Source organism: Thrips palmi, unplaced genomic scaffold (genome assembly GCF_012932325.1).
Source record: "Thrips palmi isolate BJ-2018 unplaced genomic scaffold, TpBJ-2018v1 HiC_scaffold_15, whole genome shotgun sequence".
NCBI lineage: Eukaryota > Metazoa > Arthropoda > Insecta > Thysanoptera > Thripidae > Thrips > Thrips palmi.
Window position 1 is genome coordinate 12,705,401 of NW_023144624.1, and position 27,977 is coordinate 12,733,377.

The window sequence follows — 27,977 nt, forward strand, 5'->3', positions numbered from 1 at the left end:
CCTCATCCTTCCGACAGTGTCGGCGCACGTGGCATTTCCAACTTGCAGCTTGCGAGCACCCCGTTCCCGTCGTGGACGCCGGGCCAGTAGCGAGTCGGCCATACGGAGCGCGCCTTTCCCATACGGAGCGCGCCTTCGCCCGGTCCAGCCCGACTACCTGCGGACTGACTCCGAGCTACAGTACCCTCGTCACTCCGTCTCTCTCGCACCCCCAACGGCCACCCGGCGAGTGCGAGAGAGACAGAGCTACGTCGGTATGACAATTCGCTGCGTCAGAGCGCAACGGCTCGCCCGCCGGCAGTGCCGCGGAGCCGGAATCATTTTCATTTGCGAAGAATGAAATGGCAGAAAGTGAAAACCGGACTACTACAGTCGTTCTTCACGCCTCGTCCGGGTGGACGGCGCCCGTGTCATTGTCTTCGGGTTCGCGTGCGAGTTTTACTTGAATTCAACGGCGTGGTTTTTCCGTGTGATTGTTGTTATTGTTGTTTTTTTCGGTTACAACTTGCCGTCGCGCGCGTGGCGGGCCTGGCGGCAGCATGTGGCTGCCCCGGCAGCGGGACATTTAAACGCAAGCACCTGTGACGCGGGGCGCTGCTAGCTGGGCGCCGGGCGGCGGCGTGGAGTGAGTTGCTGGAGTGCGCGGTGCACAAGGCACTTCATCATCACGCACTGCGCCGACTGCAAGACTGATTCCGAGCGTCGAAGTCGTCGCTCTGTCTCTCTCGCACCCACACGTGACGCCCCACGAGTGCAAGAGAGACAGCGGGGCGAGCCGGCCGCGCGGACCGCGCGCCCGGTGTGAATGGGCCCTATCAGGAATTGGCACCCGAGAAGGAGAACCGCACATTGCCACTTCGTCAAACGAGAAGCTTGTTCAATTATTGCGTCACCCATGCCGGACTGATTCCGAGGGTCGTCGCTCTGTCTCCCTCGCACTCGTACGGGGCGGCCCGCAAGTGCGAGAGAGACAGAGCGACGGGTCCTCGGAATCAAGTGTGAGTTGGAAACTGCACGTGTGCGATGAGGCGCGGGACGTGACCGCGAGGCCTCTACTTTTCCTGGAAGCGGGAGGCAATGATCGCGGAGACGGCACGGCCAGGCCGGCCCGGTCCGCATTGTCCATTCAATCACTTTTCATGCCTTCCGGGGAGGTTTTCTCTCCCCGAACTGATGTCTGGGATTAGCGGCCCCGCGGCCCCGCGGGTCGTGACTCATCGCCGCGGCTCGTTCCCGCAGCTGCGTGTTATTGGCATTGATTTCATTGACTCCGTTGCGTCACGGCGTCCAGTCCGTCCGCGCCACTGGGAAGCGCAGCGCGCGCCTTACAGTGCCGTGCGCAGTGCATACATTCCGAAGTCCAACGCCAGAGCCGGCGACGCGGCGACGCGGCCCAGCCAATTTTGGTTCGGAGAAAGCCCATACCGGCGTTACGGCGCCACCGTCGCCTGTCTCTCTCTCCCCCAATGCGCTTCTGATTGGTCCTGGCCCGCCACTCCGAATCGCGTTTCCCCGTCCACTCGGCTGGAGTCGCTACTGGAGTGACTCCAGCAGCAGGCTGACGCCGAACGCGCGGTGCTTTCGTCCGTCTCTCTCTCTTTCTCTCTCGCACTCACGCCGCGTTCCGCGGGGGAGCGAGGGAGGCAAAGAATTGCCGTTCGGAATCGGACTGCTGCCGCGAGGCGAGACCTAGGAATCCACCTACCCCGCAAAAACAAAACTTTTAATGAAGGGAAGTTTAAGATGAAATTTGGAGAGGCGTTTAATTTTCCGATGAGCCCGTCGTGTCGCGCTGTCTTTCTTTCTCTCTCCGTCTCTCCGCCGCTCCGCCGGGCCGTTACCCGCCTCGCCACTCCGAACAGATCGTCGCCAAATGGCGAAACTCGTGTCGCGGCTAGACGCGGCTAGACGCGGCCGTCGGGCCGATTCAAGACAGTGCCACGTCGCTCTGTCTCTCTCGCACCCCTTGGGCACGCTCCGTCAGAGCGAGAGAGAGAGAGAGAGACGCGGGGCGACGGAGCGGCACTGTTCGGAATCAACCCGCAGGACGACGAGAAATAGTCATTTGTCGGGATGAAGAAAGGTTTGGAAAGGTTAGCTTGTCATTCTGCGTCGTCCCCACTTTGTCGTCTTGTCCTCCTCCGCATCGGATATTCGGCCACCAGAAGAGTCTCGAGGTCACCACGCCCCGCCCCGCCCCGCCCCGCCCCGCCTTGTGGCACCACGCCCGCCTCGCCTGGGCCTAAATAACTCATCGTCTGCAGGAGCCCCGAGGTCGCCAAGGGCTCACAGTCCGGCGGCGACGGCGGTCTCATCGGCTCACAACCACGCGGTCAAGCCGGCTGGACAGGACAGCGTCGAGCCCTCGGTCGGCCGAGCCCCAAAACTCGTCCATGTTCGTCCGTTGCTACACTGTAGTTTAAAAACGAATTAATCATCGGAGAGCATGTAGACAAGCGCGAAATCGCTGTGAAGGGCGTCCCTCTCCAACTTAGGGCAGGTCGCCGCTCGCCACCTTGAGGGAGAGGAACCACAAACCGCGTCGAGGTCAAGAGCGCCCCAGTGTCCACTGCGGCCATTTCGGTCAGCGTGCCGCCTGTCTGTCTGTCTGTCTGTCTGTCTGTCTGTCTGTCCGTCCGTCTGTCTGTCTGTCTGTCTGTCTGTCTGTCTGTCTGTCTGTCTGTCTGTCTGTCTGTCTGTCTGTCTGTCTGTCTGTCTGTCTGTCTGTCTGTCTGTCCGTCTGTCTGTCTGTCTGTCTGTCCATCAGTCTGTCTGTCTGTCTGTCTGTCTGTCTGTCTGTCTGTCTGTCTGTCTGTCTGTCTGTCTGTCTGTCTGTCTGTCTGCATGCTGCCTGTCCGTCCGTCTCCCCGATGGCATGACGGGATGGTGCTTATTGCTTGCGCAATCGGCACGCTCCCTTCAGCGGAAACAAGACTTGGGTGAGACTGCCTGGGAAGGACGGGGCGGTGATGGGCACGGCGCGGCACGGCACGGCACGGCACGGCGCGGCACGGCACGGCACGGCACGGCACGGCGCGGCCCCCGAGGACGGGGGATCTAACTCCGGACTCCGGGCAGCGCACCGATGCCTCGTCCTCGTCCGCCGCGCCGCGCGTTAAGACCGGTGGCGGTCAGCCTGCCAAGGCGAGGGCGGGCAGTCCCGCCGCACCGCGCTGCCCGCGGGTTGCCTACGCGTCATTACCATTACCATTACGGGCTAGACCGGCCGGCCGGGCGCTAGGCCACGCTAGGTCGGGCGGCCCGCTCCGCCGGACGCGGTGATCAGGGAGCCGGCTCGCGCTGCAACTCTATCCCGTGATTACGATTTCGAGTTAACCTTTTCCGTCAAGAGCCTCCGCCGGCGCAGTGCGCTGCAGGCGGATCTCCCGCTCCGCCCCCCCCCCCCCCCCCGCGGCCAGTTAGCGTGGCCGCTCATCAAGACGAGGGCCGTAACTGTCGTGTGCCGCAAGTCGCCGCCCCGCCGCCCCGTTTGCGACGCCGCGACGTTCATGAGGACGGCTGATGGCTCGCCGATGGCCGCCGATGAGTCCCGATGACCGTCCTCTCGTCCTTTTCTCTCCGATCACGAGCAATCACGGCGTGCGGCTGTGTGGCGGCTTGGCGGCGAGTGTAGTGGTCGAGGGGTCACGCGGTCGGAAGTGGCGTGCGGCTTCGCTGCTAATCGCCGTCGTGAGGGGCACGCCGATGACAGCCGAGCGATTCAGGAGAGTCGAACCGTCGCTCTCTCTCTCTCTCTCTCTCTCTCTCTCTCTCTCTCTCTCTCTCTCTCTCTCTCTGTCGCACTCTCGGGGTTCTCCGCGAGGGTGCGAGAGAGACAGACGCTCGGCAGGTGAGGTCGCGGCGGTCGCATGGCGCGGTCTTCTCTCTCGGAAGCGGTGGTTACTGCCCGCGCGTCGTGCGCCGCGTGATCTGGGCCTTGTTAGTGCCGCCCGGTCGCTCCGTCTCTCTCGCACTCACGGGGTGCCCCCTGCGGGTGCGAGAGAGACAGAGCGACGAAACGCTGAATCGGTCCGCAGCCCCTGGGCGATTAGGGATCGGATTATCCGGTGCGGATAGATTTACCGCGGTCGGCTCGAGCTGCACGATAGTACCAGGCAGCCACTCGGCGACGCGATAGCGAAGCACGGAGTGGTGCATCCTTGTCCTACACGTGCCGCACCACGCCGCACGCCGCACGACCACCACACCGTCCTGCACCGTCCCGCACCGCCGAAACGGCAGGAGGGCCGCGGCAGTGATGCCATCGAACACCGATGCACCGATACACCAATAGTACACCACCGCGTTGGGAAACAATAATAATTGGCTGCGGGGGGCGATAAAGCTCGGGCATTTAACTACCGAGTGCGTGATAGTGTGAGTGTGTGTGTGTGTGTGTGTGTGTGTGTGTGTGTACCGCGTAGGGCAGCGTGTCCGCGCAGGTCATCAGCAGAGGGCCCTGCGAATAATGACATTGGGGTTCGAGGGCCCGCCAGAGAGCAGCACCATCGACCCCAATCAGTTGTTCAAGCAGATTTATAAATGCCTCCGCCAAGCGTTTACGCTATTACGCTTGTCGGGGTTAAGTTTTCTAAGATCAAATGAATTTTAGAGAGCTGATACGACACATGTTTCGACATGTCAGCGATATTTAGTCGGCGGCGTCGTCTGCTGTCCCATGCTCTCCGCGATTTGACAGTACCGTGGCACAATCGGTTTGTAGTTCCGCGGGTGGCCACCACGCCTGGCCAGGCGGCGCTGAGCTTTGCCTTCGAACCCCAATCCCTCCCTCCCCTGCACACACACACACACACACACACACACACACACACACACACTCACACAGCCTAACGATGTCCAGCTCGTTGGCCAAGCAGACACACAGTGCAATTTGCGCGGCCTCGAGGCGGTCCAGGGCGTCAGAGCGGTGCAGCTGACCTAGGTCACCCCGTCCGCTGGACGGCGTCAGACGCCAAGTGCGAAAGCGATTCGGAATAAAAGTTGAGCGAGGCGGGGGCGTGTCCCGCTGGCTGGCTGGCTGGCTGGCTGGCTGGCTGTCTGGCTGGCTGGCTGGCTGGCTGGCTGGCTGTCTGGCTGGCTGGCTGGCTGGCTGGCTGGCTGTGGCTGGCTGGCTGGCTGGCTGGCTGGCTGGCTGGCTGGCTGGCTGGCTGGCTGGCTCGGCCCACCACTCCGCCGCCTATCACGTTGGCACACTACGCCACTACGTTAGCGATATCGCCGCGCGGCTGGCAATGCTGGCAATGCTGGCCGTGCTTGCTTTACCGCGACGGGGGTCAGCGCGGCCAAATGCCACCGGGTGCATGGCGGCGGCGCGCGAACGCCGAGCCGGGCCGGGGCGGGGCGGGGCGGGGCGGGGCGGGGCGGCGTAGTAAACCCTGCGTGCAACGACGGCGCTTAGCCCATAGCAGGTCTATCTCGTGATCCACCGCGCGGCGGCGGGATCCTCGTGAGATTCATTGTGGTCACAACCTGCTACTGGCCGGTGCGTGCCTCTCTGCCTCGCCGCGGCGCGTCGCATTACCCCGTGCCCCCTTGCCCCCTCCACCTCCCCTCCCCGCCGGGCCGGCGCGGTACTTTGTATTTACACACTGCCTCGCAACGCACTTGGCCACGATTAACACTTTGCCCGCTCGCTGCTGCTTTGCCGGGTGATTACGTGCGGGGCTTTCATGTGCAGCTCAACAGCAACAACATCAAAGAAAACAACAAGATCAGCCAAAAGCATGACGGAGGAAGCAGGACGGGCAGCTGCAGCAGCGCCGTCTGCGCGGCCCAAGGCACGGCCCGGCCGATCATCCCGCCGGGATTTTTATTCGACTGACAACGACAACCCGCCCCGGCGAAGTGAATAGTTAATTGATTTGAAGAACTGTCGGCCCGTCGGGACGTCAGGTTGGCCAGCTTGTCCGGTGCGGCAACGAGCAGGCGCGGGGCACGGCGCCGCTCGGGCGCCGCCACCCGCCGGCCGGCCAGTCGCACGCGTAACGCGCAGACCGCCGAGGAAAACTACCCTGCCAAAGCGAGGGGCACTCGCCGTCCCCAAAATAGTCGTTTCTTGAACCAAGATAACTGCTGCACTCTAAAATGATCCAGGAAGCGGAAGAAGGGAATAACTTGACTTATCCCCAAATTGCGTTTTTATTTTATTATTGTGCCTTAGAATGGTTTACATCATTACACCAAATTATTTGACTGAATTCCAAGCAGTTTAGGAGAAAATCCACATGGAAAAAGGGTATAACTCAACTTAGCCCCTTTTACAGTCTAAATTTCATTGGAAAATGGAGATAACTCAACCTTAGTCTACATGAGTCCGTTTGACAAATTGGCAAAAGGATATAACTCAACTTGTGTTTTTATGAATCTAGTGTAAAAAGAATCAACTCAACTTAACCCCCCCTTAATTTTAAATTTCAATTTGGAAAAAAGAGCTAAGTCCAAAAAATACACCAGAGTAACATACACTTAACCTAACATGCAGACTATTGTTCCACTTGACTTGTCTCCAAATTCCACTTTGTTTAGGAAATATAAGGTGAGCTGACTCTGTTTTCCATTTCAACGGAAAGTGATAAGTCGCAGAAATCCTCTACAGAGTGACCTCACACTTTTGATTTTTTTCCAAAATTTTACTAATGCTTTTTGAAATTATTAACATCTGCAACATTCATTTGTTTTGTTTTAATTCGTTCCCAGTTGTCGGTGCAGGCACGAGGCTTGGTGCTTCGGCGCGCTCGACCCGCGCCGGACAGTCGCAGCGTATGCGCGCAAAATTGAAGTAGGCTCCCGCCTTCTAGTCCGTTCTTCCAAATGCGACTCAAAGTCTAGTGTAGCGGACTTGCCTACTCCTCCGGCCGCGAGGAGGCGCAGGAGGATGACTGTCGGCGACCCGCGACGACCCGCCCTTTTGTACCACACGGGGACACGTGTTCGCCCAAGTGCGTTGCGTTTTATTTGCGCGGCAACAGAAGCCGAGAGCGCCGCGGTACGCCGCGGTGCAGTGCACCCTCTCCCTCCACCACTCAACACTCGCTCCCCGCCGCCATGCCGCCACCCGGGGCGCATTCGCGCACGTGCGGCGGCGGCGACAGACCGGTTCTAGCGCGCGGCGTTTCTGGTCCAAACCGAGGCATGCCTGCGGTAGCCTGCGGTGCCCTACCGCCGGATTCCGAGGGATCCCGGATCCCGGCCCAGTCGTTCCGTCTCTCTCGCACCCGTATGTGGCGCCGCGTGAGTGCGAGCGAGACGGAGCGATGAAGCGGTCCTTCGGAATCGGGTCGGCAGACGAACGCAACGAGCAGGGACGCCGAGGGCCGCCCCGGCCGCCCCCAACCTGGCCGTGCGACACTACCGCCTGGCCGGCCACGCCGCCGACGGCGAGGCGTCCCCCAGGAGGCGCAGCTTCTGATTGGCTCATCAGCTTGCATAATAACGCTGTGATTGGCCGACCCGGAACGGCCGAACCTTGATCCGCACGGCTCCAAACTGACCTATGCGAAAAACAATGAAACTGCATAATGGTATGGGAGTGCAAAGTGGTTTTGCAGTGTACTCGGCGTGCATTCGCCTTCCTCGACCGATCCTCGCCCTTCCGTCTGCCAATGTCTTCATCGTCTTCATGAACGGCGTCATGCCGTCGTCGGGGAGGTCCCGGAGGTCCCGGAGGTCCCGGAGGTCCCGCCGTGGGAAAGCGCGCCCGGCCGTTCTCACCAGTCCACCAATCGCAATCAATCACTTGTGCCTCATTCCAATCCGAATCTGAATCTGCGCGCGCCTTGGGCACGCAACGGAACGGGAACCACCACCGCCTCGTAATGGGCATACATTAATTCGCGAAAAAAAAAAGAGAGAGGCAAGGATTTGACTTACAAAACTTGTGACTTTGAAAAAGGAAAAGTGGGAAATCTGAAGGGAGGGGTCACTCGGAATGGTGCAATATCTGTGGCTGGTTGCGGTGGCGGTGTGACGGTTCCGCAAGAGCGGCAAGAGGCGCCGGCCGCCTGGAGTGTGGCGCGGCGGCGTGGCGTGGGTGGTGCGAATTCCCCGTCGCCGTCGCGGCCGTCGCGCACGACCAGCCGAATCAATAAGGGGACGCGTGAATCATGAATGAGTGAATGAATGCATGAATGAATGAATGAAATGCACAGACGGACGGACGGACCAATGAATGCATGCATGAATGGGCGTTGAAAGCTCCCGCCATTGCGTCGGCGCGTCAAAAAGTGAGGCTGGTCAGGCCCGGCCGGTCGGCCTCCGAGCTCTGTGGGTCAGGACTAATTCACGTCGAAACGTACCCCAAAACGCTCCAAAATGGCAAACATGTCATTGACAGCCCCGCCAGGTTCAAAATTGGCGGTAGCAGCACCATGAACTCAGTTTAGAGGGAGGTCCGCTTAGACTTCAGACCCCATGTCTCCTCTGGTTTCCGTGCTCGTCTCAGAGCGGCCGGCCGCGCCTGCACTGCAAAGCCGGTGCGGTAAGTTTGCTTGCCACAAATTCGGCAAGCCGTTTTGAATGCCAAAAAATGGCAAGTTTGTCCTGAAAATACCATCCAGCTTGCCAAAATTTGGCAAGCTTGTGAGGATTTTTGACCAAAGCTTGCCAAATTTTGGCATTCAAAACGGCTTGCCAATTTTGTGGCAAGCAAACTTACCACTGGCTTTGCAGTGTGGTGACGTTAAGTTCGTGATCCACTGCACCTTGCCGGTCTGCTTTTTGGCGAACCGTGTGCCCTTTCGGCTAGAGCCAACCGGAGCGGACTGGACACACACTCCCCGCTCGCTGGCTTCGAGTCCAGCACGGTGCTGCAGCCGGGATAGGGGCCGCGCGCGCCCCGCTGCGTCCATGACGGTTTGACGGTTTGACGGTGTGCGCGTGAAAAAGGAATCGCGGCTCGCGGCCGCCCGGCGCGCCTAGCGTCGTAAAGCCCCAAGTGCCCAAAGCAGCGTCCAGCCACAATGGGACGCACATGCCAGGCTGGACCTGGAGAAGCAGGCCGTTTTCGTCGCTCTGTCTCTCTCGCACTCGCGGGCCGTCCCGCACGGGTGCGAGAGAGACAGGGCGCTAGAGCGCGTTACGTTTGTGTCTCAATTACGGTGGCCTTTCATCGCCGAAGCCCCGCGCTCCGGTGTATCATGCCCGCTTTATTGGCGGAGCTAAAAAAGTGGCGTGTGTGTGTGTGTGTGTGTGTGTGTGTGCCGTGATGATAGTGCAGCAAAACAAAGAAGAGCCTCGACACGATCTGCCGATAATAACATACGCGTGAAACCGGGGCAGCCGCCAGGCACCGCCACGGCTCAGCGATGTACAAGAGGGCTGTCTGTGTGTCCCGTGGGTCCAGCTTCCTGAATGACCCGGGGTTGTGGAGGGGGAGGGAAGGTACACAGGACACAGAGAGAGAGAGAAAAGAAAAGTGCTGTGTGGCTGTGGCAAAGGGTCAGGAAGGCTTGTTTCTTTGGAGCCTTTGGAGCGGGCCGCGTAGCCGAGCGCGCCTTGCGACGCCTTGGCTCGGTACTGGGTTGGTACTCGTTGCCCCGCCGCCCCGCGCCTGCCGAGCGTGGGAGAAGTGCACATTCGAGGCAACGTAAGCATTCACATTCGCATTGCTATTCCACGTGGACCCGAACGAGAACACCGCGGAAACAACGGCCAGCCGGCCAGCCATGCAGCCAGCCATGCAGCCAGCCATGCAGCCAGCCACGCAGCCAGCCATGCAGCCAGCCATGCAGCCAGCCATGCAGCCAGCCACGCAGCCAGCCATGCAGCCAGCCATGCAGCCAGCCATGCAGCCAGCCATGCAGCCAGCCGTGCGGCACACTGCGTCCCGCCAAAGTCCGCGAACCTCGTCGCAACACTGCACTGAGAGCGGCTCCGAAACCGTCCCGAGTGCTCGGCATATGGGGCTCTTAACCCTCCATTTCTTCTCCACGAGACCATTTTTTTTCCAGAGTAAGTGACCGGGAGCGTCCGGCCAGGCTAACGAGGTCCGCGACGCCGCGGGGCAGCGCGGGCCGGCCCATTCATTCGTTTCATTGCGTGCATGGCGTGCACGATGAAAGGCCGGAGGAGGAGCCAACACTCGCCTTGTCCTGGAGCGCCACCGGACAAATTTTTGTTTCAGGCGCAGCAATAATGTTTCACTTTCTACGCGCATTGTCTTTCTGTCCCGACGTCTGTCCGCCCTGTGAGCCCGTCCGTCTGTCAGTCCGTCCGTCCGTCTGTCTGTCTGGGGCGCGCGGACACACAAAGGCACAGTGTTCATTTCAATCACTTTCTCTGTACAACTAGCAATAAGCCGATCTTTCTGGCCGACCCGAGCTTTAGCAGAAGTTGTTGAACAATGGGGAGGAGGTGTCAAGGTCCTCTGTCCGCGAGCGCGCACAAACACAGGCACACACACACACGCATACCGACACGTAGATGGCGGTGTTGCCAACAATGGAGGACATGCCTGTCAAACGATAGGCTGGTGGGTGTGAGATATGTATATGTGTGGTAAAGCCAGATGCACCCTCTGCCTGGGTCAGCGGGGCACAGCGAGGGCAGAGCGCGCGTGCAAAAAAGTAAAAGCAACCTGTCCTTATTTTTGTTGTCTTCTTTACGAGCGCGGTGCCTTGCATCGCGGACTTATTGGGGTGCCGGGGGATTTAGACCGCGCGCCGCGCAGTGAGCCTGGGAAGCGTCGAAGGCAAGGCGGGAACCGGTCCGCGGCTTTGGTCCTCGCGCTTTTGAGCTTCGGGCTTTTGAGCTTCGGGCTTTGAGCTTCGGGCTTTGAGCTTCGGGCTTTGAGCTTCGGGCTTTGAGCTTCGGGCTCTGAGCTTCGGGCTTTGAGCTTCGGGCTCGAGCTCGGCTTGCTTCGGGCTTTTAGCTCGGGCTTTGAGCTTCGGGCTCAGACTTCGGGCTCAGACTGCGGGCTCAGACTTCGGGCTCAGACTTCGGGCTCATACTTCGGGCTCAGACTTCGGGCTTTCCTCGCATTATTCGCGTCCTTGGCGCGAAGCGATTTCAGTCGCCTCTGGCTGCCTCTGGCTGGCACGCTCCCTTTGCATTGTGGGTGGCCCGGCCCGGCCCGACCCGGCGCAGCCTGGCCAAGGATGCGCCTGACTGCCAGGGCCTTGTCCATCCTCGCTATTTATCACAATACAATGCTCCCCGCGCGCTGGACGCCAGATGGACACGCTGCTTCCAATCAGATAGACTGTCATGTCACAGAGTCGTCAGCCCGCGAAGCGCCGCGAAGTGGGCCACTGCCAGGTTGGCGGGGCGCGAGCGCGGACCAATAGGAGGAGGGCAGGGACAACCCGGGGTGGCTTGCAGTGTGAGGAACGCCTCCGTCTTTCCTGGCAGTGTGTGGCTAACTGAATTTTGACAGGTGCTTGACTAGCGTGGCCGCCGACTCTGGAATGAGGGAGAGGATTCCCTCGGCCGGGCCGCACTGCGCGGGGGGCAGGCCATTCGTTGTCCATTTCCCCGTCTGCCCGTCACGTCTGGCACACTGCAGGCACACGCACTTGACGAATGGCCCGGGGAAGAAGCGGGAATCGGATGCCCTGTGGACGCGGCGGCGCGAGCTCATGCTGGAATCAATCAGGGACAGCGGGACAGTGCTGCGCTGTTGTGTCCTTTTCCAAACGGGAATGTAACGGGAATGCGTCGTAGCGGCGACGGCTAGGTGTCTCGTGAAAAGCATTTCAAATTTTATCCAAAGTGGCGCCATTTTCGTGAAAAAAAAAGCAGAAAACTTACGAAAAACGTGCAGTAAAAGTGCAGTATTTGAACCCGCGTGAGCCGGAAGTCACTATGCCGACTGTGCCGTCCGCCCGGCCGCCCAGCCGCCCCTTTTTGGCGGTGCAGTGCCGCGGCTGCCGCGGCGTCCATCAGGTGGGCGCCGTCGCCGTAATGAGAATTGAAAGCGCGAACAATAACCATGACGGTGCGCTTCGGGAGGGGCGCGACGCGACGCGGTGCGTGTGTGGGAAAGCGGCCGGGGTGGTCGCCGCAGACTCATTCCGAGAGTCGTTTTCGTCGCTCTGTCTCTCTCGCACTCATGGCGCGTCAAGGTGCGAGAGAGACAGAGCGACGAAAAGGACTCTCGGAATCAGTGAGCTGGCCCTCCAGAGTCTGACTGCACTCGCCTTCGTCGCGCTGGAATTCCTTTCTATTTCCGCCTGATTTATCCAAGTTAACCACGCCAAGCCGTGCCAAGCCACGCCAAGCTGGTCGAAGGCTGGGCATCTCCACTCCGCTTTGCCGGGCGCCTGCGCCCCGCCCCGGTCCGCCCCGGGCGTCCCTGCAACGACTATCGTTATTGATTGTTATGGGCGGGCTAGTGTGGCTGGTGGGCAGGAACAGCCAAAAGCAGCGAGGGAGAGAGAGAGCAAGCAAGAGAGAGAGAGAGAGAGGCCCGGGCTGTGCATACAGCTCGGTGGCCGCGCGCTGGCCGTGCTTGTAGGCGGCCGGATAATTGCCAAGGCTGACGCTGCGCGCGCTGCGTCTCCTTCGCGCCGCGGACGAGGACGGCCCTTCCCCTGCAGCGTGAATCGCTCTGTCTCTCTCGCACTCACGGGGCGTCGCGTGAAGGTGCGAGCGAGACAGGGCGACGAAAACGACTCTCGCGGAATCGGTCCGCCGCGCTGTAAAGCCAAGCCGGCCCACTGGCCTTCGCCCTGCCGCGCCGCTCCGGCCGCGCGTCCAAGTCTCCTCGTCCGATCGGCAGATCCTAGTCCTGGACGTCCCGGGCGTAACGTCCTGGACATAACGGCCTGTAGACACTCTGCGTCGCTCTGCGTGCACTTAGTGTCGCTACCTCGCGACATTTACTGTCACTTCGCATGTCTGACCGGCTCGTGAGCCCGCGCCCCGCCCACGCCCCTCTCCATCGCTGTCTCTCTCGCTCTCGCACCCCAGGGTCGGGGCCCAGACGGTGTGGGCGCCATAACTCTCACGCACTGACAGTAGTGACGGTATAGGTAACGCGGCTAGCCCGCCAGCGCGCAGGGGTCGCGGACTCACGCGCAGCCTTCGGATTCCTGCTCACCACGCCCTCGCGGCGGTCGCGGCGGTCGCGGCGGCGGGTTCGGTTCGAATACTGCGCACTTGCCTTTAACTTTTCGAGAGTAAACACTGTGTGTGCCTCTTTTATAGTGGCGTGTCGCGCAGTAACGTCCTAACAACCGAGCCACCGCCCTCGGGGCTTCCATTCCTCTCCATTGCCATGCTACAGCCATAAACAAACAGAATCATCCTTGACAGCCCGGCCGCCCTGGCCGAGATCTTTCTTATCCGCGAGTCTGCGCTCGCCGTTCTTTTTTGTTGTTGCCAATGATGCACATGGAGGCTGGCGGCGCACAGTGGGCCAGAAGACCGGTGGAGGCGGACAAAAGTCGAGACGCGTTTTGACCTCCAGAGTCGCTAAATGGCACTCGAATCGAACGTGTGACCCCATCAATGGATTGCTCTCCGAGCAGGGAATCCATTCGTGGGGTCACACGTTCGGTTCGAGTCCTGTTTAGCGACTCTGGAGCTCAAAACACGTCTAGAGTTTTGTCCGCCTCCACCGGTCCTCTGGCCCACTGTGCGGCGCGGCCCGCTGCGGCGCGGCCTGTGATTCGGCCTCGTCCCTGCTCGTCCCGATGCAGACCAGCCAGCAGACTCATTCCGAGCGGGCGTCTCTCTCTCTCGCACTCGTGGGGCGTCCCGAGCGGTGCGAGAGGGACAGGCCGACGAAAGCCCTGTTCGGAATGACTCGGCGGGCGGGCGCTTCGGAGCACGACGCCGTCGCCTCGTGTGCCGTTTTGCAGATTGCGCAATGGCGCCAGCGGTATCATCCCCGGCCCGCCGAACACCCCTCCTCGTTGGTGCGCTGCACTGTCTCCACTGACTCGGCGCGCCGGCGCCACCGACGTGACGACGCGGGTCACCAACCGGAAGACCGTGGGCGTGGCGGGCCGCGGCGAGGTGGGGCGGGGCGGGGTGGGGCGGGGCGGGGCGGGGCGGGCGCCGGGGCGGCACGCACCTCTGCGGTGCTCTGCCTCCGCTGCGGTTCGTCTTCGGCCTCGCGTCTCCGCGTCCAAACTCATCATGACTGCTAAACGAATCGCGACACAGTCCGTGAATGGGTCGCCCGCGGTCGCCCGCCCCTTCAAGTGCCCCGTGACCCAGGTCGCCATTATTATTCCTCCTCGCGGTGATTGACGCCGTGATCGAGAACAATGGTTTCCCAATGTGAGGCCCTGGCGGCGCCGTGGCGTGGCGTGGCGTGCCGCGCTGGTCAGCGCTCATTGTACCCGCCGGATCGCCCTGCCCGGCTCTGCCATGGGCGTGAAATGTGCGAGGTCCCCGTCGAGGCCCTGGCCGAGGCCCGCGAGGCCGTGCGGGCGGCGGCCGCATCTTCCGGCCGCTCGGGGTCCACGACGGCGACCACCACGATGGGGCCGATCTTTATCTGGATCAGGAGCGGCGCGACGACGGGCGGCGCCGCATACATTAGACATTAGGCGGCCTCGCCACAGCAGCAGGAACTCCCCGCAGGCACGGTCCATTTTTACGCCATTTTTTCACGTCGTGCAAAGTTTTTGGCAGTGCCGCAGGCAAGGGGGGGGGGGGAGGGGGACTTTGCAACAATACTTTCCATCGTGTGGCCGTGCGGCGGGTCGGGCCGGCCGGGTCACGCCGTCGATAGTGCATTAGCGCCTTTCATGCCGCCTCACTTTTGATGGCATCTCCGACAAGCCTCCGACCGGCCGGGTCGGCCGCAGCCCGACCCTCCCGACCCTCCCGACCCTCCCGACCCTCCCCCCTCCACCGCCTCCTCCGGGAGCTGCCCCGCGCCAATCAACTAATCGTTACCGGCGACCTCCCCATCCCCGCTCTGGCGACGGCATCGGCCTTCCCATACTGTGCCATTTTGAGCCCAAGCCTTTGAAAGCGGCGGCACGGCGACGCAAGGCTGAAGGCTGAGGCTGTGTCTGTCTGCCCGCCGCGCCGAGCCTGCGCCTTGGGTGCACGCTCAGCCCGCCCAGCCCCGTCTGTCTGTCTGTGATGTAAAAGTTTTCGCAACTTTGGCGGCAGTGTGAAGTGTGGTGTAACAGTGTAACGGGCCCTCCTTCCGCCGCTCACGATTTTCTAGCCATCGAGGGCCCTTTTCTAATCGGGACCCTAAATGCGCCCTGGCGCCGCACGCATGCACACGCACACACACAAGCACAGGCAAACGCACACGCACACGAACACATTAGCGGCCCGGCAGCCTTTTTGTTCCCGAGCAAGTCTTTCAGTGCAGGCACGACACGAGTTGGTGCGGGCAGGGCAGTCAGCCTGGCAGTCAGCCTGGCGGGGTAGGCAGACCCGCTCGCCTCGGCCGCCCCCGTCAAGTCCACCTCGCAGGCGGCGTCCGGCGGCCGCGCCGAGTGCTGCTTCCCGCGGCCGAGTGCGGCCGAGTGCTTCCCAAACAGAGCGACGCGCGACGACGCGGCGGGCCGCCGGCCGGGAGGTCGTGGGCCGTATGGCGCTGCGGCGTGGCGAGGCGCGGCGCGGAGGCACGGCGTGGTCACGACAACCCCGGGGCGGCAGGGATCGCGGCCTTGGCGGCTGCACATGCTGGGCATGCTGGGCCCGGTGTTCGACCAGGTGCCCGCCGCCCCGCCGCCGCACTGGGTCAAGTTTTTCATTTTCTGCCCCCCCCCGCTGCACGTCGCCGTCGTCGCCACACCGATCCGCATCTGCGTCTTCGCCTCCCGTTGGGCGGCGCGCCGTCTGTGATTCCGCTCGGCGTTGCGTCGCTCCGTCTCTCTCGCACTCATGCCGAGCGCACCGCGAGTGCGAGAGAGACGGCACGACGAGTCCGGAATCGCTGTGCTGGCGGCGGTCGGGTAATTATTGCACCCCTCGCGGTGCCGGTGCCGCCGTGCCGTGCCGCCATGCCGTGCCGCCCGTCGGGTCGCAGCGTGACGCGCATGAGGCAGTCCGCCACGGCACGCGTGGTCCACAAGGCCCTGTCCCTGCCCTGCTGCCCTGCTGCCCTCCCAGGACCCCCAGACCGCCACCGCCGCCCCGTGTCGCAAACGAATCCGCCCCGACCCACCGCCACCGCCGTCGCGGTCCTTCGGGGATCGATTAGTCGCTCCGGAGGGAATATTATCGGCCGCTCTGATGAAAGTGAGCAGCAGTCTTCAGGAAGGACGCGCCGGGGAACAACTTATTTACGCAGAACGCCACAACGCGGTGGCGGGGCGGGGTGGGGCGGTTGCGGTTTTGCGGTTTGCTGGTGACGGTGCGCCGCATCCCACCCAGCGACAGTACGACCTTCCCCCCCTCCTCCTCCTGTCTCTCTCCCTCAAGTCGTTCTCATGGCGCGCGCTGCACTCGCTCCCACGCACAGGCTGAACCAACCACGCATCTCATTTCTTCCTCTCAATTTGTCACCCTTCCTGAACGAGACCACAGGTTTGCCAAGATTATGCAAGCAGGACTGCATTACGCCGCTCGGTGCATTCTGAGGAGTTTCGAGGCCGCAGCGCGTCTATACAGTGTCCGATCCCTTTTAGAACTTCAGTGAGCAGGCGCTTGACAGGTTATGTCACCGCAAACGCGTAAGCGTAAAAGTTTTTATGAGACGCGGGCAGGCAACTGTTGAGGGACCAGACTTAAAAGAAACATAAACCGTATTAACATAGTGGTCCTCCCGACACCCACGTGGCTGACCAACATCGCCATGCCGGTCCGGTCGATACCCCTTGCCCACCGTGTGCGAGGGTGTGGCGACGCTCGCGCCCGGGGTAGCGCCGCCGGGCCGCGGCAGGTGCTCGGGGCGCCTGCGCCGATGAAAATTCGGGAGCGTCTTCGTCTTCCTCCTATCCGGGGCCCAGGGCCATCGCGTGCTGCCTCACTGTTATGTCTCTCTTTCTCTCTCTGGTGTCAGTTCGTAATGCTGCCTAATCGTCCTTCCTGGAACGAGGTTATAATTGGTATCGTCTCGGCGGAACAAGTTGTACAAGCAGTGCCCGATGCAGACGCCAGCGCTGCAGCGGAGAGTCGTTTTCGTCGCTCTGTCTCTCTCGCACCCAAAGGGGACGCCCCATGAGTGCGAGAGAGACAGAGCGTCCGCTGCTGCAGCGCCCGGCAGCGCCCCACCTGCGGGCAAGGCGACGGCCTGACAGGCAGTGTCTGGTGACGTGCGCCGCCGCTTCCTCCCGTATTGTTGCTCTCCTTTTATTTTTATTCTTTTTATTCTTTGCTCGGCGCCTCCTCACTTTCACTGACCCTGGAAATTAAAAGTGTACTACTGCCACTCCGGCGGGCCGATGGATGAAAGTGGAAGGGTGGCTTACATAAGCGCGCCACCGGCAGCAATGCCAATCGAATATTTTTTTTTAATTTAATTTTTTTTTCACGTTGAAGGCGAGTGCTGCTGGCCCGGCGCCGTTTGGTTTGCTTGGTGCAGCTTGGCGCGGAGGGGGTGACGTCACCGCAGTCCTTCCAGTGCGGTGGCCACTAGACGCACTAGACGCGTGCCCGGAATCCTTCCTGGCCTACGAATTGCGTGCTGAGTGTGTGCGCGGCTGCGCGCGGAGTCACCCGGGCGCGAACCTCGAACCCTCGGCCTTGAACGTCGAAACTGGAACGCGCGTGCAGATATGCTCAGCGGTGACGACGCGTGCCTCGCTCCGCGGGACTCCAGGTCCTCCAGGACGGCGGCCATGGCGCTCGCGTCAATAGCAGTCGCCTTTATTCTCTGCCCTTTGCAGACGTGCCTCGCGACACCACACTGAGAGCCGCAAAAAATATGAAGGAAGTTTGAAGAAGTTTGAAAAAGTGTGGAAAGAAACTGAAAGGTTGGCAACGGCGGCCAGGCTACGCCGTTGACTTCACGTCGCCGTGCTTCGCGGCATTGTTCAGGCCGGCGGCGGTGCATTGATTCCAGCCTCTTCCTGTGCAGACTGACTCCGAAAGCAGCTTTCCTCGCTCCGTCTTCCTCGCTCCCGCGGGACGTCCCGTGTGGGTGCACTAGAGACAGAGCGACGGAAGCGGCTTTCGGAATGCGTGTGCTGGTTGGCGTCGTTGCAACGAGGGCGCGAGCGCGGCCGGCCGGAGTCATTTGACGTGAACGGTCCGAAGTGGCCGATGCGATCCCCGGCCGGGCCGCGCACCGCCGCACCGCCGCGCCGCACTGCAGGAAGGCGCACCTGAAGTAACACCGCATTCGCAGGCCGCGGCCGCGAGAGGGAGCGAGACAGAGTACCGCACGAGGCGCTGGCTTCAGTTCCAACGAGAGTGAGTGAAAGAGAGGGCGGGCAGTCCCATTCACACCGTGTGCGTCTGACCGTCTGCCCCGCACCGCCCGGCGGCACAGACAATGGGTTGCCCAAACGGTAGGCAGCCACGGCGGCCCAATGCTCCACAGGCCGGGCAGGCCCGCACCGAAAAACGCAACGCCCTCCAGTAACTGCGCGCTAAGTTTCGACAAAGTACGCGGGTTCGCGCGGCGGGCGGGCTCCTGCCGTCGCGTTCCCAGCCATAGCCGTTAGCAGCGACACGCCCCTCTCGGTTTATTCACTCCACACGCTCCCAGTAGACAAATGACGCCAGAAGATCGCCTGCCATTTGAAACGCCCCCCAAGGTCACGCAGTGTTTGTTGTCGGTGTTGGTGCAACGCTCCGAACTAACCGTTGTTGTTGCCACAGACGGGCGGCGGGTGTGGCGCGGGTATCGGTCTTGTGTTTTATCAGTTGTTGCTCCTTGCTGTGTTGCAGGACGGTGTCCGGAACGACGGTGTCCGGGACGTCGGTGTCCGGGACGACGGTGTCCGAGACGACGGTGTCCGGGACCACGGTGTCCACGTCCACCAGGGCGGCAGGATGGACGCCATGAGGGCCGCGGTGTGCCTTCTGGCGCTCTTGGTCTCCCAAAGCGGCGCCCAGTTCAAGAGCAGGGTGCGTACCGCCTGCAGGGGCGCCGGAAGTGGGGTGCAGGGTGGGCAGGCTGCCCCCCCTGGAATTTGGCGGAAAGCTGCGAAAATCGAGTCAGGCGGGTGGGCACCAGTCGCGCAAAGTATCTCCGCAGCGAGCGGAGAGACGCGGTGCGGCGGCCTCTTCCCCCTTCCCCTTGAATTGAATAATTTGTATTAGTATTAGAGTCAGTTGGGGCAATTTTGGGACACGGGGTAAAAATGGGACAGCATATTCCGAGGGGTACCTGACTCAAGATAATCATTGCGCGTCTAGTTGGTAATCAGTGAAATAATCAACATCATCCAATGAAATGACGAAATGACAATCATACTTTCGGGGATTCAATCACTTTTGACCATTTTTGCGAGACCACTGCTCCCAAACTGTCAGCGGTCAAAGCCTTCCCGAGGCGGGGCATGAAAGAGTAGGGTCTTCAGAATAGTAAGGCGTCGAGGGAGGCCTTTGACCGCAACTAAATTGGATGCAGTGACAGCTCAAAGTCAGCAAAAACGATGATTTTCTGAAATTCATTTACTTTTGACCATTTTTGCTAGACCACTGCTCCCAAACTATCAGCGGTCAAAGCCTTCCCGAGGCTGGGCATGAAAGAGTAGGGTCTTCAGAATAGTAAGGCGTCGAGGGATGCCTTTGACCGCAACTAAATTGGATGCAGTGACCGCTTAAAGTAAGCAAAAACGGTGATTTTCTGAAATTCATTTACTTTTTGACCATTTTTGCGAGACCACTGCTCCCAAACTATCAGCGGTCAAAGCCTTCCCGAGGCGGGGCATGAAAGAGTAGGGTCTTTTTAAGCACCTTTTTTTGGTGGGGGAGGGGGGTAATTAGGAACGTAGGATTTAGAATTGTTTGCCCCCCCTGAGGAAATACACTTCCGGCGCCCCTGCGTACCGCCTTCCGCAGGTCGAGGAAGGGCGACAGAGGCAGAGGCGGAGCGAGGCGGAGGTGCAAAGTGCAAAGGCCAGGATAGGGCCGCCGGCCGCCGGCACGACGAGACGCCGTCGATTTACGACGCTGTTACCGCCGCGTCGCGCCGCGTGTGCACGGAGGCGTCGCGCCAGGTGCATGGCGGGTGCCGCGGGTTGCCTACCAGGACCCCGCCTCTCTCCCCCCTCTCTCTGTCAAATGGCACACTGCATCTGCATGCGCTGCTCCAGGAAGATGATAATGACGAGCCACTCGGCCGGGCCTGGCGCCGGCCGGCGTGCCGCACCGTCATCGCGGAGGAGCATTTCCCGGCGCCCTTGGCCTTTCCCGCGCATTCCTGCCGTATCAGCGCGCGGCGTCCGCGGCGTGCTTTGGCGGCGGAGCCGCCGTCGGCCCGGATGGGCTCGGCTAGCTAGCACTGCATGCAGTGCTCTGGGCTGACGGCCGCGACGGCACTGCCGTGTCACTTTCGCCACAATTTATCGTTTGGAACACAGTCCGCTGCGAGTCCGCCTACGACACTGGCACCGCGCAGCGGGGTCGCCGGCACTGGCCGCGCCCCGCCCCGCCCCGCTGCCTCCAAGACGGTCCCGTCGTCGGGGGCCTTATGCCTCATGCCGTCCATGGACGACCCCCCGCGCCGCGCTGGCTGCCGCCCAGAGGCGAGCCAAGTGCCACCTTCAGCTCGAGCGCGGGCACACTGCCACCTCCGCGGCGGGGCGCTCGCGACGGCTTCCTCGAGCACGTCGTCGTGGACGTCGTGGACGTGCATTATCGGGCGAGCAGGCCGTCCGCACGCAAAAGGTCGCGAACATTGCACCCGCTCACGACGTTGTTTGTGTCTGTGCCCGCAGCGCGTCAACAACCCGGACATCCCGGCCAGCAGCTTCTCCTGCGTCGGCCGCCATAATGGCTACTACGCGGACGTGGAGACGGACTGCCAGGTACGACGCGGGCCGGGGCCGCGGGTTCGAGTCCGCCTGACGCCTCGCACTCGCCTTTTACTTTGCTCTCCGGCCTGCAGGTGTACCACATGTGCCTGGACCGGCAGCAGTTCAGCTACCAGTGCCCCAACACGACGCGCTTCCAGCAGCGCATGATGATCTGCGACCACTGGTACCAGGTGGACTGTCCGTCCGCGCCGCTTGCCTACTCCGCCAACCTGCTCATCGGGCAGCGCAACACGCCCTTCGTCGGCGACGACGAGCACCGCGCGCTGCACGAGGCGGCAGGTACGGACAGAGCGCGCGGAGCAAGCGCCCAGCGACTTCACAGCCAGGCGGCAACCCACGCCGGATGGGTGGCCTACCCTGGCCTCCGTAGGCGCAGCGGCGCAGCGTACGGCGAGTCGCTGGCGCCAGCGACTGGGGATTAGGGGAGGGGTGTTCTCTTCATGTGTTTCCCAGACAAGTCCCTGACGCCCATTTAAATTGCTGTTGTTTTCCAGTTCGCACCTCAAAGGGCCTCCTGAAGGGCCTGTCGCAGCCCGCCGCCAACGCCCTGGACGGCTCCGACTCGTCCCGCAAGCCCGCGGTGACTTTCGCGCCCTTCCCCAGGACGACGGCGACCGCCACCTCCACCGCGCGTCCCTTCGCCGCGCCGCCCTCCTCCGCGCTGGAGGCGCCCTTCGAGGACGAGCAGCCGCAGAGGGCGTCCTTCTTCCAGCGGTCGCCCACGTCCAGCTTCGCGCAGCCCTTCCAGAACCAGCTGTTCCAGCAGCAGCCGCAGCCGCTGGCCAGCACGGCCGCCCCCGTGTCCTTCACCTTCACGCCGACGCCGTCCCCCACGCCCCCGCGCTTCTCCATCTCGTTCACGCCGTCGCCGTCCTTCCCGGCGAGCGGCCACAATCTCCAGAGGGCTCCGTCACCCTCCCCCAGCGCCCCAAGCCCCTCCCCGTCGCCGTCGCCGTCCCCCGCACCAGCGTCATCCACTTTCGCCGCCCCCAGCGCCCCCGCTCCAAGCGCCTTCGCCCCCAGTGCCCCTGCCCCCAGCGCCCCTGCCCCCAGCGTCTTTTCGCCTAGCGCGTTTTCGCCTAGTGCTCCCGCACCCGGCACATTCGCACCCAGCGCCTTTTCCCCCAGTGCCTTCGGGCCCAGTGCGTTCTCCCCCAGCGGCCCCGCCCCCAGCGGCCCCGCCCCCAGCGGCCCCCCCCAGCGGCCCCGCCCCCAGCGGCCCCGCCCCCAGCGGCCCCGCCCCCAGCCCCTTCGCCCCCAGCGCCACCGTGTCGTCCCTGAAGCCGCCGTCCAGGGAACTGGAGGCCCCGTTCGGCGACTACCCCGAACCGGAGGGCAACGCCCTGCCCACCGGCCAGCCCTCGACGGCCTTCCCGTCACCGTCCGCGCCGTCCTCGTCCCTGTTCTCGGCGTCGACGCCGGCGCCGGTGCCCGCCGAGTCCATGACGCCCCAGCAGACCGCGTCGTTCGCGGCGCCGCTGCCCCGCGTCGTCGGCGTCGCGCCACCCTCGCGGGAACTCACGCCGCCGCACTACTTCGGCAGCGACGCCCCCGGGCCGCTGTCCGCGCGCATCGTGGCGGCGCCCTTCGCGTCCGGCGCGTCTGCCCTCGGTGCCTCCGCCCCCGGCCTCTCCGCCCCCGGCCTCTCAGCGCCGTCTGCCGCCGCGTCCGCCCCCGCCGCCTCCGGCCCGGGCAGCTTCCCCCGCCCCTTCACCGCGGTCAACTCGACGCAGCGCTACTCACTGTTCGCCGCCACGGCCGCCCCCGTGGCCGCCAGCGTCAGCGCCAGCCCCGCACCGCCGTCCAGGGATCTGGAGGCGCCGCTGGACGAGGGCGAGGTCGACTACAACACCGTGGAGCTCAAGTTCCAGGACACGCGGCGCCTCTTCTTCATACCCACCGGCGACACTGGCAGCGGCGGCAGTGGTAGCGGCGGCAGCGAGGCCACCGACCCCGTGGTGGTCATCAAGTACCCGTCCAAGTCGACGCGGAACGCCAACCTGGGCTCCACCGCGCTGCTCAAGTCGTACCCGGAGGACGTGAAGCGGCGAGTTGACCCCAAGTGCCCACACTGCCACCCCGACTTCGTGGTGCCGGGCACGTGCAGTCCCTGCGTGCTGCTGCGCTAGCCTGCCCCAGCCTGCCCTACACTGCAAACCAGCTGCTAACGCTCCACGGCGCTCTACAGCCTCCAGGAGCTCCACAGCCTTTCCTGTTATTTATTGTGTTGTCTTTTTTGTTGAGCCGTAGTGCTGCTGCGCGCAGCTCCACCTAAATGTTGCATATCTTCGTTGTTTACTTACGTTCCAGACGTTTGTCATTAGAAAAAAAATAAGAAAAACAAACACGGGAGTCCTATTTAGAAAGTCGTTTTTGAAATATCGAATTTGATGAATGTCAATTTGACTGCAAAATGAACGTGTCGGCGAGCTTCCGACAACGGCTGAGCAGAAGCATCAGCAAGTGAAAGACTTGATTTTACAATATTGTACCATATTAGCGCCTAAGTCTAATGTAAAAATGTGAAAAAAATACTTTGTACTAATGTGTGATTGTGTCAGTTGTGTGTTAGTGCGATTGTTTATGTGACTGTATATATGAGAGCGAATGTACGTTTCCGAGTTTTTTTAACCTTTGCGACATGCTTATTTCTGTCTTTGTACATTTCGTAGTTCCCCTCCCCAGAGTTTTTAAAAAATCTATTCTCATTCTTAAGGTGAGTCTGCTGTGTGTTTGTGTGCGTGTGCATCGGCCTAGAGTGTCCCTGCGTATGCATGATTGCGTGCCTTTTTTTCCATTTAAAAACACATTGTCCCTCCCGAGGATGGAAAAAATAAAGTTACCATGCTCAATGTTGGAAGCCTGCAAGTCTTTACTGTGAAAGCCAAAAATTCGAAAACACAAAAATATCCGATATGTTATGCTTGACCATGATTTCACCGTCCTCAAGTCTCCAGCATGATTTTAGCCACGCCTGAGAGTCGAACCCAAGTTCTTTATCGCGGAGGCCGCTTCCTCTGCAGTCTCAACCACTAGTACACACATCTACTTCGGCTAGTTCTAGTGGAGGTGCCGAAAGAAACTCATGCCAGCGCCTGTCGGGTAGGCATCTGAACTTACGCGTCCGCCGAGAGTGGCGAGGGCGCGCGAGGCGCAATGCCCCTTGAGGGATAGGCAGCCCAACTGGCGGCGGTCGCTCTGGAGCGAGCTCTGGAGAGGACTCTGGGGGCAGGTGCGAGCGGCTAAGCCATGGAAAACTGTCCTCGTGCAATGTGAGGCTCTGGTCCTGCGGATGACATTTCCAAACCGTAGACCTTACAGTACACTACCCACGTCCTGTTTGAGGGGGGCCTTAAAAAGGGGGAAACCCCTCCAAAATTCAGTGTACTGTACGCAGGACTGTGGGAATGTGCCGGGATGCGTAACACCTGAACTCAGTTTGATCCAAGGACATGGTCGACCCAAGTCGGCGTTCGGTCGGGGCTCAGGTTGAAGCAGTGTCCTGAGCCAGGGCTAATGTCCTGTATACTGTACCACCTCACGGTTGCCCTGGCTACAGTTTTTGCTGTCATGGAGAGACCTCCTTTTGTCCGTCCTAGACTTCTCTTGCATCGCCCTTTTTTTTCTCCGATCTACGGGTTGTCCGAGGAGCCCCGACCTACAGCTTGTCTGACCTGGCCGTTGACCGTCCCCCAAATCTAGATTTAATGGTGGCCGGTTGTTTGTTTTGATGGTGCGGTATCTGAGTCTCCCCGAAGAAATGAAATTACCCCACGACTGCTCCCTATATACCGGTCGCCCCACCCTGCGACCGTGGTCGTGGTGTCGGTGAGGCAGCCGCGCGCAGGACGGTTTGCAGCAGTTCCGCACGAACCTCCATGGCATTCATGACGGTCCTGTGGACGGCGGCCGCGGCCGTGCTGGTGGCGGCGCTGGTGGCGGCGGCCCACGTCTACCGCCGGGCCTGGCGGATGCACCGAATCACCGCCGACATCCCCGGGCCTGCGCCCTACCCGCTCATCGGCAACCTGCTCCAGATGCTGCTCCCCATGGACCGCGTGTACCACCTCGTGGACTCGCTGTGCTCGCAATTCGGCTACCTCATCAAGACCTGGTACGGCCCCATCCTGGCCATCATGGTCCTGGACCCGGAGGACCTGCAGGTGGTGCTGACGAGCCCGACCCTAGCCAGCAAGCCAGATGTGTTCTACGACGGCGTGAAACGCGTCCTGGGCATGGGCCTCATTACGCTCAACGGCAGCGACTACAAGCGGCACCGCAAGGCCATCACCACCTCCATGCACTTGGACATCCTGCAGGTACTGTGGTGGCGCGCCAAGCTCTTACTGTCTATTTTCCCGTGGTGAGGGTTCTAGTCGTCCCCAAGAAGGGGCAGAGAAGCTCTGAGACGACGGTAACAGAAGTAGTCGCAATACTAGTCCACAGTACCTTTCACCCCATTTCATTACCATTTTATCGAGCATTTTATCTAAAATCACCCTCTGCAAACCCTTTCCCAACAACATTGTGTACCCTTTGGCTGACACCAGTGTCTGCCTTTTGAAAGACTGCCCGGGGCCCTTCCCCCTCTTTCTTCCCACTCCTGACATGAGGAGATGGGAAGAGAGGGTCTGACAGTCTTTAAATAGTCGACAAGACCCCTTTTCTTCGCCCATGTGGCCTGAGTCATCAGTCCAAAAAGATAGTCCTTCAGAGAGAATCAGTGAGAAGCGCAAAGATTACCCCCGTATACAGTGTACAGGCCTTCATTGGCAGTGAGTCAACGGTCAGGAGCTATGACTTCTTGCGACGGTCCCTGCATTGGGTCCCTGCTGACGCAGAGAGTTTTACGGCCCTGTGAACTCTAGCGACGGGATGATTGACATGAAGACTGTTGGGGGCAGGTCACTGCCCGCCTCTTTTTTCGGGTCTGAAGGTAATTCGAAGGTAATCGGAGGGTAATCCAGGTCCGAATGATACGAAATTTATCAGTCATTACCACCACGTCGGGGCCGCCACTCCAGACCGCTGCTGGTGTAACGTGCAAGTTTCAAAGCAGACACTTCTGAGATTCGAATCCTGTCTCCAGCGCCTCTTTGCCTACGCGTACTTACACCAGGCGCGGATAAAAGGGGGGGGGGGCAATGCCGCCTGAAAGGTAGGCAAAAAGTGCTACTTTGCCCCCCCCCCCTTCCCCGATAGGCCGCCTCAGGATCCGCCAATGACTTACGCGCCCAACGCACAAATCCACTCAATATTTTGTACCCACGGCAAAACCCCCTCTTTGAAAGGTGCATCTAGGAGGTACTTTGAAAGCCTTTTTTTTTTGTTTTGACACTTTTTAGACCCCTAAAATCGAGGTGATCCGTTTCGGTGAGGGGAGCGGGTGCGTTCTGTGGTAAAATAAACGGTGACGCTTGCAGGACTTTGTCGCCACGTTCGGCACCAACTGCCGCGAGCTGGAAGCCCGCCTGGACCCGCTGGCCGCGACCGGCGAGGTGTTCGACGTGGCGCACCACCTGGGCCTCAACGCCAGCCTCACCGTCTGCCAGACCGTGCTGGCCGCCGAGGCCCCGGGCCTGGACGCCGAGCGCGACGAGTACGTCGAGATCGTCCACGACGCCAGCAAGATGATGCTGTACCGCGGCCTCAGGCCCTGGTTCCGCTGGGAGGCCTTGTTCAAGCTGCTGTCGCCGGAGTACGGTCGGTTCCAACGCGTGGTAGCGGGTATGACAAACTTTGCCAACAGAGTTCTCACGCAGAAGATGCAAAAGGTGAGTGTAGCGGAAACCCCCTCGAGGAGGTGCCCCTGTATCACGCATCGCGTGCTCGGCATTGACAAAACTCTGCATAGCTGCAGCACATTGCGGCCGCGCCCCCAACGAAGCGCCGTCAGACATTCCTCGACAAGTTCTTGTCGTCGTCCGAGGCGAATGTGCTCACGCGCGGCGAACTGCTGGACGAGCTCAAGACATTGCTGTTTGGTGGAGTCGGCACTTCCATGGACTTCCAGACCCTGTTCATGCTGAGCATGGCCTTGAACCAGGGAGTGCAGCGTAAGGTGCAGCAGGTGAAGCAAAAAATAGCTTAAACGAAACCAAACGTTTCTTTGAAGAAGGTTTTGGACTCTTAGTGCTCCTGCCAGCGAAATCCCGCCGAAAATGGCCGCTTGCCCTGTTCCAGGAACTGGACGACGTGTTCGGGTCGGACAGGGGCCGCGACATCCTGGCCACGGACCTGCCCCACATGAAGTACCTGGAGTGCGCCCTCAAGGAGACACTGCGTTTCTTCCCTCCTGTGCCGGTCTTCGGGCGCATAGTCCTCCAGGACGTGCCGCTGCCGTCGGGCAAGGTCTTACCCGAGGGCTGCTACGTGGGCATCTTGCCCTTGTGGACGCACCGCCACCCCAAGTACTTCCCCGACCCGGAGCGGTTCGACCCCGAGCGCTTCACGCCCGAAAACAGCAGAGACCGGCACCCGTTCGCGTTCATACCGTTCAGGTAAGCACACCCTGTGGTATTCCGTAGAGGACACTGGTCGGACGGGACTTACAGTGGACTTGGCCTACAGCGCCGGGCCCAGGAACTGCATCGGCCAGCGGTACGCCCTGATGTTCGCCAAGACGGTGGCGGCCTCGGTGCTGCGCCGCTACGACGTGCTGCCCGACCCCGACGGCCCGCGCCGCCTCGTGGACGTGCCCCTCGTGGGGGGCATCTCGCTGAGCGTCAAGGGCGGCGTCAAGGTGCGCCTGCGCCGCCGGGGGCTGCACGGTCTCGAGCACGCCGAAGAACCCCCGGTCTACGGCCTGTGAGGCCTGTAGCGAGGAGGCAGCGTGACTGCGAAAATGTGTCGCGTGCGTAGACTCTCTGCGGTGCCTTGTCTAACAGCACGCCGGCGCGTCCCTGGACAATATGTGTGCACTTGGACATGCCTTCGCTCGCCTTCAACGCCGGCAACGCCTCGACGAACAATGTTTTTTCTTTTTAATGGAAAATGTCTCGCACAAGGATGGAAAAAATAAAGTTACCATACTCAATATTGGAAGCCTGCCAGTCTTTACTAGAAAAGCCCTACAGAACACAAAAATATCCGATATGTTATGCTCGACCA

General features: G+C 61.2%; 2 protein-coding genes across 2 annotated transcripts in view; both read left to right on the forward strand.

Annotated features, from left to right (window-relative positions):
- Positions 1–23,719, forward strand: part of LOC117641066 (vegetative cell wall protein gp1-like) — a 33,012-nt gene extending 9,293 nt beyond the window's left edge. Inside the window, exons 2-6 of the mRNA XM_034378170.1 lie at positions 18,772–18,951; positions 20,769–20,858; positions 20,939–21,146; positions 21,362–22,013; positions 22,069–23,719. Of these exons, the coding sequence (XP_034234061.1) occupies positions 18,877–18,951; positions 20,769–20,858; positions 20,939–21,146; positions 21,362–22,013; positions 22,069–22,996 (1,953 nt within the window). The 5' untranslated portion in view covers positions 18,772–18,876 and the 3' untranslated portion in view covers positions 22,997–23,719. The remainder of the gene's footprint in view (positions 1–18,771; positions 18,952–20,768; positions 20,859–20,938; positions 21,147–21,361; positions 22,014–22,068) is intronic.
- Positions 23,720–24,822: 1,103 nt separating this feature from the next.
- Positions 24,823–27,678, forward strand: LOC117641244 (cytochrome P450 4V2-like). The gene is made up of 5 exons (XM_034378400.1): positions 24,823–25,186; positions 26,291–26,641; positions 26,722–26,937; positions 27,051–27,367; positions 27,438–27,678. Exons 1-5 carry the CDS (start codon positions 24,839–24,841, stop codon positions 27,676–27,678), a joined length of 1,473 nt encoding a protein of 490 aa, XP_034234291.1. The 5' UTR covers positions 24,823–24,838.
- Positions 27,679–27,977: the final 299 nt, after the last annotated feature.